The 14718-nt window shown below is 38.0% G+C and overlaps 2 protein-coding genes across 10 annotated transcripts in view; one reads left to right on the top strand and one right to left on the bottom strand.

The window, feature by feature from the left end:
• The window catches only part of cryl1 (crystallin, lambda 1), a 45692-nt gene extending 32524 nt beyond the window's left edge, over positions 1-13168 (bottom strand). The window contains exons 1-4 of the mRNA XM_047370077.1: positions 12869-13168; positions 10744-10851; positions 9260-9386; positions 231-392 (exon numbers count right to left, since the gene is read on the bottom strand). Coding sequence (XP_047226033.1) covers positions 231-392; positions 9260-9386; positions 10744-10851; positions 12869-12909 — 438 coding nt within the window. The 5' untranslated portion in view covers positions 12910-13168. The remainder of the gene's footprint in view (positions 1-230; positions 393-9259; positions 9387-10743; positions 10852-12868) is intronic.
• Positions 13169-13287: 119 nt separating this feature from the next.
• The window catches only part of ift88 (intraflagellar transport 88 homolog), a 31387-nt gene continuing 29956 nt past the window's right edge, over positions 13288-14718 (top strand). For 4 of the 9 annotated variants that reach the window (XM_047370042.1, XM_047370040.1, XM_047370041.1 and 1 more), the window contains exons 1-2: positions 13289-13496; positions 13675-13737. In XM_047370042.1, the coding sequence (XP_047225998.1) occupies positions 13416-13496; positions 13675-13737 (144 nt within the window). In that variant the 5' untranslated portion in view covers positions 13289-13415. Of the gene's footprint in view, positions 13497-13674; positions 13738-14718 lie in introns of all 9 variants that reach the window. The other 5 variants (XM_047370043.1, XM_047370045.1, XM_047370044.1 and 2 more) reach the window with 3 other exon arrangements.

Genomic DNA, 14718 nt, shown 5'->3' with positions numbered 1-14718 from the left:
AGACATACAAGGAAACTGATAATCCCGTTAATAAATGACAGGCCATGACATGACACAATATAATCCTTTTGTCAGAATTCTTTCTATGGTCCAGAAATGTCATCATTTTTATTGTTGAATGGTGCACAACTGCTATGTTAAAAAGACATTATGTGGATTGATACGGCAACTTCCAAAACTCATCAATCTTTATCCTTTTATGAACTACAGTTAATCTATTTCACACCTACCGGATGGGACACGAGGCAGCGGCTTCTTTCCTGTACTTTAGCAAATACGCTGCTTGGTACCAGGCAGGAGGTGGAGCTGCTCAGGATCACTTCTTTACCCACAAAACATTCAATTTCCTGAAAGACCCTCTGCTTGACTTCAAGCTGCTCGAATACGCACTCCTGGAACACATGAACACACACAGAATCATCACTAGAGGAATCATTTACTGCAGCACATTAAACAAATATATGTCCTTGTCTTTTTGTACAAAGGTATCAGTCAGGGGAAGAATCCAAAAAGTTCTATGGCCATTTATATACCATGGCGCAATTAGGACAGTCATCAATAATTGGAGAAAATGTGGGACAAGAAAGACTAAAACTCAATCTTTCCCCAAAACACTTGAAAAGACGAGACAGAAACTGGTTGTGGATTCTGCCAAGCAACACCGAAGACGCTACAGGAATTTACAACAAGTACTGTCTGCAGTCTACATGTGACAACAATCTCCAGGATTCTCCATATGACTGGGCACATGCTCTGATGAAACTAAGCCTTAAAGTTTTGGGCCACAATCTGTTTGGTATAAAACCACACGACACCCCAGAAGAACACAACGCCCACGTAAAACATCATGGTGGACACATCATACTTTGGGGTTACTAGGGTGAACAGAATTATAAACAGCTCCAAATACCAGTCAGTCCTAGCCCAAAACCTTCATGTGTCTGCTAGAAAGCTGAAGGTGAAAAGGGGTTGCATTTTTCAACTTCATAGTGTGTCCAAACCATACATTCAAAAGAAAAAAGAAATGACTTCATAAGAGAAAAATTACGAGCCAAGGTCCAGAACTACATTTACCAGAGAATCTGTGACGGTTCTCCTGAAGTGGGATTGGGACAGTAGATATCTTTATAAACAACCGATCGGAAGAACGTCTGTCAGATAAAGTCGGCAAATACTCTCTAGTAGACCACTACCAAAGAAGACTGAATGCTAAAATTCAATTAACAAAGTATTAGTTTAAATGTTATTTGCTTCAAATAGATTTGTTTGTTTTTCCTTTTTCAGCTTTACAGGATAAATGTCACCTCTGTGGAAAATGTTTTTTTTTTTTTCTAAGTCAAAGCATAGCATTTTAACACGTCTTTATAGTTTTTGAGCACTACTGTACACACAAAAATCTGTTGTGTAACAATAAAGTGATAAACTCACGCTAAAATCCACCATTTAATTTGAGTATATTTATTCAGTTGAGGAACTGATGTGGAAAATTCACAATATTGCCAGACGTATTGGGTCCCACCACCAAATGATTTTCTCAGAGTGGATATGCTACTGCAATAAACACGTTTTTGTAAGGCTCTTTATACTACTTTAGCAGGAGCCCCAATAAGCATGTGTTTGAGGCAACTGAATACTAGATTTACAAGCAAAGCACACTACCATACATATGGACTAATCACAAGAAAATAACATTTTGACATTGATGGGCATATTGAAACAGGTGCATTAAATATCATATAGTTTATTAAAACTATTATAATAAAACTCTGGTGTTCCGGTTCTCTCAGAATCCGTGTTTATATTTTATCTGAGCATCACAATGACATGCAACTATAAATTATTACAATAAAAACCGATGTGTAAATTGTTATAGAGGGAATTTGTAATTTAGTACACTTGAAGATCTATAGAATTAGCTTTTGGAAAAAATGAGAAAATGTTTTCTCAAAAATAAAGGAAAGGATAATTACACGTAGAGCCCTATTCTCCTTTCATTGTTTCCAAACGTCTTTTAATTGCCTCAGATTTTTAAAGGAATTATTTGTTTGCAGATCAGCTGAATCTGGGACCTAATCTCTGGAAGCCCTGATCTGAACACATAATGGTAATACAACATTAATGAGACACTTGGAGTATATAAATCCATACGTCCACACCTAATCTGGAATAATGGATTATAGCTGACCACTGAGGATTAACATCAGTCGTAATAACTGTTGATGTAGTTTGAATAAGAAAACCTCTTATGCTTCCCTTTTTTCACTATAAAATGTGATCAACAGCCGAGCGAAACCCAGCTTCATGTCATTGGAAAATATGTGGTGGGTAAGACAGAAAAAAATTGTTTTGTGTCGTACTTCCTTGTCTACATTGTTATTACTTGGAAGTCTGCTTCAGTAAAGCAAGCACTGATTTTTGCCACATTTCCGTCTTTCCCTTCCTTGATCATATCTGCTGGGAAGAACAGCAGCATTGTCTTGTGGGCCTCCTTCAGTCCTTTGTTTAAAATATCAACTTTCTATCCTATTTCAGGTGACTGGTGCTGCATTTAAAACAGGTTTTATTGTTGATTGTAGTTTGAGTTCTTAGAGTAGCAAAAAGGAGATTAGGAACTTGTTTTTCGTCATCAAAGAGTCAGAGTGTGCCTTAAAAACCTCCTGTCTGTTGAACAAATGTCAATCTAGTTGAATAAAAAGGCTCCAAAGTTGAGGAGGTTCATATTTCTTGCCACAGTTTAAAACCTGCACAATTTAACAATGTGATTAGGTATGGAGGTAAATTTGTCTCAATATTATTCAATCAAACAAAAAACTAATCTCAATCAAAAAAATAAATTGTGGTCAAAACTTTTGGAATATTCAATAAAAAAAAACTAATCTCAATCAAAAAATATTAAGTTGTGATCAAAACTTTCAGAGTTGTAACAATTATTTTTTTTAAATGGAATATTTTATTTTGGGGAGAAAAAAAATTTGTTTGATAATACTTTTTTTGATTAAAATGACTCATTTTTTCTCACGAAGAGAAAAAAGTTATTTGCAAAACATAAACTTTTATTTGCGCATGTCAAAAATCTTTGGTTACGAGTCTCGCTTTTTTGGTTTTGACGCTCTCTGTTTTTGGTTGAACTCAAAGAATTTTGAGTTCTGGAAACATGAACATCCTGGGCGGGGCCTAAAGACGAACGATGTAAGACGTTTCCCTATTGGTTAGCGCTGACTAAAGCGGCAGACTCTGATCCCCCGCACCTCTGAACTTCTGCTCGAACTGCAGGGCTTGCAACGTCGCTTCAGTGAGGAGACATCAACTACAGGTCCTTCTCAAAATATTAGCATATTGTGATAAAGTTAATTATTTTCCATAATGTAATGATGAAAATTTAACATTCATATATTTTAGATTCATTGCACACTAACTGAAATATTTCATGTCTTTTATTGTCTTAATACGGATGATTGTGGCATACAGCTCATGAAAACCCAAAATTCCTATCTCACAAAATTAGCATATTTCATCCGACCAATAAAAGAAAAGTATTTTTAATACAAAAAACGTCAACCTTCAAATAATCATGTACAGTTATGCACTCAATACTTGGTCGGGAATCCTTTTGCAGAAATGACTGCTTCAATGCTGCGTGGCATGGAGGCAATCAGCCTGTGGCACTGCTGAGGTCTTATGGAGGCCCAGGATGCTTCGATAGCGGCCTTTAGCTCATCCAGAGTGTTGGGTCTTGAGTCTCTCAACGTTCTCTTCACAATATCCCACAGATTCTCTATGGGGTTCAGGTCAGGAGAGTTGGCAAGCCAATTGAGCACAGTGATACCATGGTCAGTAAACCATTTACCAGTGGTTTTGGCACTGTGAGCAGGTGCCAGGTCGTGCTGAAAAATGAAATCTTCATCTCCATAAAGCTTTTCAGCAGATGGAAGCATGAAGTGCTCCAAAATCTCCTGATAGCTAGCTGCATTGACCCTGCCCTTGATAAAACACAGTGGACCAACACCAGCAGCTGACACGGCACCCCAGACCATCACTGACTGTGGGTACTTGACACTGGACTTCTGGCATTTTGGCATTTCCTTCTCCCCAGTCTTCCTCCAGACTCTGGCACCTTGATTTCCGAATGACACGCAGAATTTGCTTTCATCCGAAAAAAGTACTTTGGACCACTGAGCAACAGTCCAGTGCTGCTTCTCTGCCGCTGTTTCTGGTTCAAAAGTGGCTTGACCTGGGGAATGCGGCACCTGTAGCCCATTTCCTGCACACGCCTGTGCACGGTGGCTCTGGATGTTTCTACTCCAGACTCAGTCCACTGCTTCCGCAGGTCCCCCAAGGTCTGGAATCGGCCCTTCTCCACAATCTTCCTCAGGGTCCGGTCACCTCTTCTCGTTGTGCAGCGTTTTCTGACACACTTTTTCCTTTCCACAGACTTCCCACTGAGGTGCCTTGATACAGCACTCTGGGAACAGCCTATTCGTTCAGAAATGTCTTTCTGTGTCTTACCCTCTTGCTTGAGGGTGTCAATAGTGGCCTTCTGGACAGCAGTCAGGTCGGCAGTCTTACCCATGATTGGGGTTTTGAGTGATGAACCAGGCTGGGAGTTTTAAAGGCCTCAGGAATCTTTTGCAGGTGTTTAGAGTTAACTCGTTGATTCAGATGATTAGGTTCATAGCTCGTTTAGAGACCCTTTTAATGATATGCTAATTTTGTGAGATAGGAATTTTGGGTTTTCATGAGCTGTATGCCAAAATCATCCGTATTAAGACAATAAAAGACCTGAAATATTTCAGTTAGTGTGCAATGAATCTAAAATATATGAATGTTAAATTTTCATCATTACATTATGGAAAATAATGAACTTTATCACAATATGCTAATATTTTGAGAAGGACCTGTATACAGAAGAAAACTGCGGTGAAGTGAGCCGACAGTCAGAAATACGCGGTGACGTCAGCCGACACCAGCTCTCTCTTAAAGATTAGTGTCGCGCATACAAGGTGCATTACGGTAATGGAGCAGAGAGGACCCCGATCCTGGCAACGGTTGAGAAAATAAGAGGAAAACAGAAAAGTAACCTACAGAACATTTATATTAATTACATTTTTACAACTTTCACATTCATGTTTTATGTAAAAGAATAAATATTTTATATTTTACTGGGGGCTGCACGGTGGCGCAGTTGGTAGCACTGTTGCCTTGCAGCAAGAAGGTCCTGGGTTCGATTCCTGGCCTGGGGTCTTTCTGCATGGAGTTTGCATGTTCTCCCCGTGCATGCGTGGGTTCTCACCGGGTACTCCGGCTTCCTCCCACAGTCCAAAGACATGCCTGTTAGGTTAATTGGTCACTCTAAAATTGACCTTAGGTGTGTGAACGAGTGTGTGCATGGTTGTTTGTGTGTTGCCCTGCGATGGACTGGCGACCTGTCCAGGGTGTACCCCGCCTCTCGCCCATAGACTGCTGGAGATAGGCACCAGCTCCCCCGCAACCCACTATGGAATAAGCGGTAGAAAATGACTGACTGACTATTTTACTGTACAGTTTTGGAGAAATATCTTGTCAAAATACCTCAAAATGCTCAACCATAATATGCATTTGTCCCACTTTCAGGAATTTATTTCTCCAAAACCATGAGAGGTGACAACACAATCTCTTCAGATTATATTAGAGGGTTATCTATATTATAACCAGAATTAGTATTTCATAATTTCACTGTAGGTTTCTGGAGAAATACACAACTACCCCAACAAAGTACCACAAACACTTCTTTTTGGTGAGGTCGATGAGGTCCTGGGAAGTGGTCTGGACAGCTTAAAGTGCAAGAGCATCCAGATCTCCTCTGACCTTTCCTGGACCGGAAATGCCCCTCGCCTGTTGAAGAAGGTACAACAACAGCTCTTCTTCATCTCCTCAGCTGCTTACAGATATCTACAGGGCCACGGTGGAAAGCACTCTGTGTCTCAGCATGACAGTGTGGTGAGGGAATTGCACAGGAGAGGAAGGAAGTATCAAGGGTTGTGAGGACAACACACAGGATTATGGGATGCCGTCTGCCCGACATGGACTCTGTTTTATACTACACTTGGGGTAGTTGTGTATTTCTCCAAACCTTTACAGTAAAATTATGAAATACTAATTCTGGTTATAATATAGATGACCCTCTGATAAAATCTGAATGATTGTGTTGTCACCTCTCATGGTTTTGGAGAAATAAATTCCTGAAAGTGGGACAAATGCATATAATGGTTGAGCATTTTGAGGTATTTTGACAAGATATTTCTCCATAACTGTACAGTAAAATATTAAATATTTATTATTTTACATAAAACATGAATGTGAAAGTTGTAAAAATGTAATTAATATAAATGTTCTGTAGGCTACTTTTCTGTTTTCCTCTTATTTTCTCAACCGTTGCCAGGATTGGGTCCTCTCTGCTCCATTACCGTAATGCACCTTGTATGCCCGACGCTAATCTTTAAGAGAGAGCTGGTGTCGGCTGGCGTGACCGCGTATTTCTGACTGTCGGCTCACTTGATTGCAGTTTTCTTCTGTACAGTTGATGTCTCCTCACTGAAGCGACGCTGCAAGCCCTGCAGTTCGAGCAGAAGTTCAGAGGTGCGGGGGATCAGAGTCTGCTGCTTTAGTCAGCGCTAACCAATAGGGAAATGTCTTACATCGTTCGTCTTTAGGCCCCGCCCAGGATGTTCATGTTTCCAGAACTCAAAATTCTTTGAGTTCAACCAAAAGCAGAGAGCGTCAAAACCAAAAGAGCGAGTCGTAACAAAGATTTTTGACATACGCAAATAAAAGTTTATGTTTTGCAAATAACTTTTTTCTCTTCGTGAGAAAAAATGTGTCATTTTAATCAAAAAAAGTTTTTTCAAACAATTTATTTTTCTCCCCAAAATAAAATATTTCATTAAAAAAAAAAAAAAAATCGTTCCAACTCTGAAAGTTTTGATCACAACTTAATATTTTTTGATTGAGATTAGGTTTTTTTGATTGAATATTCCAAAAGTTTTGACCACAATTTATTTTTTTGATTGAGATTAGGTTTTTTTTTTATTGAAATTTGTTTTTGTTTTTTTATTGAAATTAGTTTTTTGTTTGATTGAATAATATTGAGACAAATTAACCTCCATAATTAAGCACTTTATTTTACATTACACTTAAAGTTAGGATATTGTTGTACTACATATTTTCCTCTAAATTCTTGACAAATCAAGAAATAATTATTTAAGACTGATGTACAAATATTGGGACACTCATTCTGACAAGCTAAAGCTTACATCAACAATGCTTTTAACTCAAGCCTTGACTTTTCATCATTTAATTTATCTGAACTAACTACAACAAACACATACCAACACGCATTTTCTCCTCGTCACTCTTTGCTTTGAAATGCATCAATCTATCGGACAATTTTCCCTTGCCTAGTTCGGATCAGCAGCTTAAACTGAAAAGTCAGATATTTTTTCTTATTCGTTAAAACCTTGAAAAACAAAGAACTCCTGCCATTTTCCACCTATACATGCATCAAGCAACAACATCCTCTCTGACCTCTTTTTTGGTTAGTTGAAAATCAGCTGAAGGCTGGGGGGCATGTGTTTTGATGCATACATGAGAAGGAAAGTATAATTCCTTTATTTTACAGTTGAATTCAAAATGATCTAAGCGTAAATGGTTTGTACTCTGTATCTAAAAAAAGCACCAACTTGACTTTAAACATGAACAAAAGATCATTTCTTACTTTTGGTGGGATCGGATCCCTGAGTTGTTTTTTCATAAAGCCATCAGATGGCATGTTTTAATCTGCATTACAAAAACAGCTCTGGTCTTTTAAAGTGCCAAGGAATTTGCTTACATACAATATACATACACATTTTTTGAATTGAACAAGACGGGTGGATTTTGACCTTCTGACAGGAAAACCACCCCTAAACCTACAGTCAGAGCAACAGTGATAAGGGTGACGTAGCCTTTTGAACAGGCATGTCACACTTTCTGGATTATTAGCAAAAACTATTTTAAAAACCAAAAATCCACTTTCTAACAACGTATGGATCCTATAAGTTCCAATAAAACCTACTGAGGTGTGTGACTGTAATGTGAAAAAATGACACATATATTGACCAGACAATTGGAAAAAGCAAATTCCACACTTTCATAATTTTCTGCATATGGACCCAATACCTCTGGCACTTTAGCTCATGTGATTTGCTTCGTAAGAACTTTATATTACCTACAACTCACTCCTGGCCTTATTAAACAGCAACGCAGAGGAACAGAAAATGAAAAGTTTCAAAGCTTTTCTGTTTTTAATAGATGATAGAAATGTGATATCCACTAATCAGCAAATTGAGAAGCTACATACACAATAAAGGCAGGGGACAGTTTCCCTACATTTCTTCCAGTCTGTCACTGGGACTCTGCAACCCCATCTTTTGTCCTCTTGTCTATTATTTGTTGTTCACAACAAGGACTCAGTAACAGTTAAGAAACCTATGTAGCTCACAGTTGAACTTGGCATATTATTTAGATTTCTCAAACAGCTTTATTCTACTGACAGCCATTTAAAGGCTACAAACATATCTGGATGACCTCTTTTTTTCTGGCTTTACCTACAGTGTGTAATTCATAAATTAGCTTCCTTTTTTTATATTGCCATTTTAAGCATTGACATTGGCTGTCCAGCGCATTTCAAGTTGAATGATCCTTTAATTGATGCAAAAAAACATTTTTAGCCACTTTGTTATCCATGGTTTTAGGACTAATAGAGACCATAAAACAAATATATCAAACTTTTGTGTAAACAAATTATTTCTTACAAATGTGGCCCAGATTCATCCGTTTCAAAACAATAACTTTGTAAACCTTTTTAAGGAATATTGTGTTGATTTCATAAAAAGCAGGAAAAAGTATGCTATTCTGCCCTCTTCAGCATAATCAAGGCAGCTAAAGAGCAAGGACGTTTTGTACTGAGCTCAGTCTTCTCAGTTCTTAATCTGATTGGTTGTAGTTGATTAAAGGAAAGTTACAGCAAAATAAAACATGTTTATTTGAATAATTGTGTCCTGCTGTCGAATTAACCTTGTCTGACCACCTTCAGTTTAAAAGCAGTGCTGCTTTTCCTGTTCTATGTGTCATTCTATATGTGAGAAATCTGTTAAAAACAATAGGAGAACATATCATATGCAAACGTTATTGGTTTGGGCAAACTGATTCATGTATTTGTGCTGCCAGTGGCCCCCTGAGTTACCTGGACAAAAAAGGCTCCCTCCAGTGCTTGAGCCAAGTCTTCATAGCTGGAGAGCAGAGCAAGCTGCTGTGTGCTGGTGAGATCCCCCCTCAGCATGTGGGCTTCTTCCAGCTCCTCCAGCTGCTTCCTGAACCCACGAGAGCAAAAAAGGTTGTTGAAAATCTCAAACACAACCAGACAAGTCCCAGAGACTCTAACTGTTAAGGCAACTTTTCTGTTAATTTTCTCATAGAAAAATTTATAAAACTTAAGTTATTCCTCAATGCTCCCCTCCCTTATTATAAGGGTATCAAATTTATATATAACATTTAGACTGTTATAGTAACTGCTAGCATTTATAATCCATTATTTTTCTTTATTGCCTCATCATCCATTCCTAGGGCTGATCTGTGACATGCTAGCTAGCACAATTACCTTGCAGCACGAAACCCCTGGGTTTAACTAGGCCAGGGGGGTTTGCATATTCCCTTGTGCGTGTCCAAGTTTCCTACCACAGTGTATGTCAGCGAATTATTCACTCTAAACCTTTAGAAATAGGTGTATGATAATCTGCACTGCGTGACTCTATGATGGCCCTCTGATTGATCGTCCAGGGTGCCCTCTCGCTCATTGACCTCTGGGATAAAGACAATGAATCTCTTATATTATGTGGAATGTAGTATCGCCTTTTAGTGCTTCACGCTTCAGTAAAGATTTAAAGAACCTTGCAAGGCGAAAATTCTATTTTGGGTTTAGACTTTGACAAGGCCCTTCTGCCAAATGATGATGATTTGATCAAACCATTCCATTCTAGCTCTGGCTGTATGTTCAGGGTTGTTGTCCTGATACAGCATGAACTTCTGCCTTCGTCTCATGTCTTTAGAGGCTTTTAACTTATTTTCTCCCAGTGTTGCATTCTATTTAGCTCCATCCATTTTGCCATCAATTCTCATCAGCTTTCTTATCACGTCTGAAGAAATGCATCACCACAGCATGGCTCTGCCACCACCCTGTTTCACCATGGGGATAGTGTGTTTAGGGTTATGTGCATCTTACGTTTTCTGCCGCAGGTAGGGGTTTGGATGTTATATTTTAATCTCATCAAATCTGAGTAACAATCTCTACATGTTTGCTGTGGCCCCTATATGGATTATGGCAAACAGAAAATAGGATTTTCCTATTGCTGTCAGTCTGCGTGGATTTTTGAAAATTACGCCAAATAGTTGTCCTGTCTACAGACTCCCACGTGAGTTCTGGATCCCTGCAACTCCTCCAGAGTCTCCATGGGTCTCTTGACTGCTTCACTGATTATTGCTCTCCAAGTTCAACCTGTCAATTCAGGTGGATGGCTATGCCTTGGTAGGTTTGCAGTGATGCCATTTTTTTTGCCAAATTATACATCAGAAAACAAAAACGTGCAAATATTTTAAAGAGTATTGCATTATTTAAGATTATAAAACATGCAATGCAACACACACAATGTACATTTGTGCATAGTAAGTCACCTAATCTCCATGACAGCCCTTGCAGCTTGCCCTGCTTGGTTGTCGTATATCTTTACCCAATAACCTCCACTGGCGAACACCATGGCCCAGGAGCGGCCGATCAGACCACTAAACACCCAGAGAGAGAGAAGCAGTGTGAAAAAATGAGAATTATCCATCTTATTCAACTCTGTTTCAACAAAGTTAAATTATAGTGACAGTGAGCTTTAAGTCATAATATGTATTATTCAGATTGAATGCTTGAACTTAAAGTAAGCCCAATCATTCTCCTATCGCTCTGTTTTGTGCTTGTTTACTTTCTTCCCATATCATCTTATTAACTGCTAACGAAGACAGTTTCTTTCAGGGACTGAGCATCTCTTAACTGCATATTACCACACCTACTGACTGTCCTAGACCAGTCCTTTTAAAACTGTTTAAAGGGAAACATGAACGTTTCTCACCATGCCTAACCTGAAAATCCAATATGGCTGCACAGTGCTGAAAATATAGTGATAGCTGCAGCAAAAGACCTTAGCCAGGCCAGAATGCTTTTTGGAAAAATAAAATTCTGTCTTGCAAACCTACTTTGTAGTCCAAACATACGAAGAATACAGCAGATTGTTGCCATATGTAGAACGCAACTGGTGCTAATTGGAAGTTCTTACAGCTCCTCCAGTGCTCCTTACAGGCTAGCAGCAGCCTTCCGAACCAGTTTGCATCTTGTATTTTCACCAGTTTTAGAAACATTTTCAGTTTTTATCATGTCCATGTGCAATATAGCGAATTGAAATCTGCATTACAATACATGCAATACTGCAAACATAAAAGACTGCTTGGATGCAATGTTTGGTATGATATCATATTTTAAGTACGAGCCAAACATGCTCTGTGTGACAAAGATAAAACTGGCCATTTCACTTATTTTTTAATTGTTATAGTGGAAAAAATGACAAGTGTCAGGAAAATGTACATTAATTGTAATCAATAACACCATAGCAATATTCAGCAATAGGATTACAATTTATATTTATTTTAGATATGCAACCCTAGTCCCTGTTGTCCCATGTTTTCTCTGATTATTGCTGACTGCCTTCATTCTACCATGGCGTAAATACACAGTCATATTAGCTGTATAATTAGAATATGCGTTAGGATGAGGCTCGTTTGTCAGATTAAAAGTCCCTTTCGAAAATGACTTTTAAGCAGGTCAAACATACTTTTTGTTAAGGCCACATTTCTCTTTAAAACATGTATAAAAAATGTGTTGTTTTTTTAGTCTGATGTAATAATGTTAAATGTCTTTTTTGTCATTATCTGTAAACAGAAAATCATCATAATTAACAGAAATAAAGGCCAGAGAACATCAGTCTGTGTGTTTCACTTACTGATTTAGGTCACTGAAATAAATGAACTTTTTAAATAATATTCTCATTTATTGAATATGACTGTAATATACTCTTCTCCTGACTAATACCTTTGTATAATTCATGTTGACGCTTTGTAACCTTTCTGCAAACTGTAACTTTATCTAAAGGATGTAAGTGAGCAACTATCTGGAAAATCCTTCTGGAAAGCTGAATTTAATTTCAGCAACATCAGAGTCTCTACATTTGATGGCAACAGAGAAATCAGGAATGACTGCTGAACCTAGGTAATAAAGTACCATGTATTCCAGCTTATTACTGCACCCAAAGATTGTTGCTGACAATTCAAGTAAAGATGACTTTGTGTTTACTTTACAGGTCAATAGAGGTCACTTCAGAGAACGAGCGTGTTCAGCTGACTGCACAGAAATTCTGAACAGGGTACAGGAAATAGTTAAAATGTAAGCCTACCCTGAAAGGGATCAAAGAATAGAGACATTTAATCAGCATAACTGCAAATGTCATTAATGAAGTGGGTTAAATCGTGTTATTGCTGTAATCGTGATTGATATAACAAGTCAGACAACTCTAGCGAGACAGAAAAGACGAAATAAAACCAGAAAAATTGCATGCAAGAGATATATGCAAGCATTTAAAAGTATGTATAGTGTGAGAAAACACTAAACTGTAGATGCAAGTTTGCAGACACCCAACCTGAAAATACATCCACACAAAAACAAAGATGTGTAATTGCTGTTATTTGTAATCTCTTTGCTCACCTGCCGATCACAGTGATAGTTTTCTGTTCAGAAGTGCTCATTGTTTGATTATAGTGGTGCAAAAGAGACTGAAGTATCTGTATTTCTGTATAAAGTCTGGCACCGCCCCTCCAGAGTCACGCTGTCTGACCGGTACGGTAGCCCAGATGGACAAACCTAGTCCGTTAAGGTCGAAACGTAAATAGATTCAGAATTGTTGGTAAAACACCACCCATAAATAAGTGACTATATATTTTACTATATTACAGTTTTAAGGTTTAGTACAAACAAAAAAGCTGACTGTGGGCTACATAAAACAGAGAGAGGTTGTAGCTTCTTTACGTATCATAGCAACGAGTAAAAAACTCAATCTATATCCAATCAGATCAAGACAGGATGATGATTGACGCATACATATCCAATCAGAAGCTCGAAAAGAGACTTTACCCCACCTATGCCGCTTTGAATTGTGGGAAGCCTACAACGACAACAAATAGTTTTATGCTGTTACTATTCACAAGTAACTGCTCGTGTTCTGTTCATCTCCGTGTTTCCTTGCGAAACAAAGATGGAAAATGTGCACCTGGCCGTAGAGGATGATGACCTTTATTCGGGTTACAACGACTATAACCCCACATTTGACTCCGAGGTAAGTAAACCGTCAACGTTAACGACCATTTCAGCTTTGAAATCGTTGGTGCTACCAAGCTACTACATTAAGCTGTAAAACTACAGGGGATAATGATATACCGAGTAGTAATATACCGTTACTTTTTTGGATAGTTGGTAAATAATGATGTTATGACACGTATTGTGACTTTACTAAGGAGTTGGAGAACGATGTGGGCTTCCAGCAGGCAGTGAGGACCAGTCATGGAAGGAGACCCCCGGTGAGAATCTTTTATTAAAAAAATCAATGTTGTCACAGTTAACAGTAACCTTAACAATCCTGGTAAAAGAAATATTACTAAAGGGTTTAATCATTACATTAGTTGTTTTTTTTGTTTTTTTTAAAGTTGATCAGACTATGGAGCAACTAGGCTCTGTGAACTAGACAAAGACTGAGCTTTTTGGAAACAAACACTCCGGGTGTTTGCGGCCTCAAACATAGATGGTGGCCTGAACCGGTAAATTGAAAATGGGTCATCAGTGGGTCTTACAAAAAGATTATGATTCAAAAAATAATTGCCCAAACTGCACAGAAATTGTTAATCGTACACAAAAACTTTCCATGGCCTTCACAGTCCCTAGACCTACATTATTATAGAAAGCTGGTTGAGTTGAAAAGAAGAGATATTTAAAGAGAATCCATGACTAGAGAGACTGTGCAGAGAGGAATGGGTTAAAGATCCCTCTCTCTGTATGCTTCAGCCTTGTGAAATGTAATAGGTGAAGACTATAATTAAGTCCAGAATTATTCATACACCTAGTAGTATTTGAATTTTCGCACGTTCCTTCTTTCTGCAAGTAATATTGGCATTTTGGATTGGCTCAGCCAGAGTCATGACTTGAATCTTACAGAGAGTCTGTGAACCTAAAGATTAAGATATTCACAAGAAGACCTTCCAACTCAAGAACGTGGAGCTCATTGCAAAAGATGAATCATCAAAAATCCCTGTGGAAACATGTAAAAGCTGCTCAGCAATTATAAAAAGGGGTTTATTGCTGTAATACCAATGAACCTTTTCCACAGATTTTTGAGAAGGGTATAAATAATATTTCACATGCCATTATTTGAATTAAAATGTAAATAAAAACACTTGTTTTCTTTAATTGATACTCCTTTTATGTTGTTTTATTATCTTTTGAGAGATATTTGTCTGATATTTTCTATCAGAAACAAACTTCTTGATTGAATGAAAATTATTTCA

Source organism: Girardinichthys multiradiatus, chromosome 7 (genome assembly GCF_021462225.1).
Source record: "Girardinichthys multiradiatus isolate DD_20200921_A chromosome 7, DD_fGirMul_XY1, whole genome shotgun sequence".
Classification (NCBI taxonomy): domain Eukaryota; kingdom Metazoa; phylum Chordata; class Actinopteri; order Cyprinodontiformes; family Goodeidae; genus Girardinichthys; species Girardinichthys multiradiatus.
Note: the sequence above shows the minus strand (reverse complement) of the source record. Positions and strands in the feature narration are given on the sequence as shown.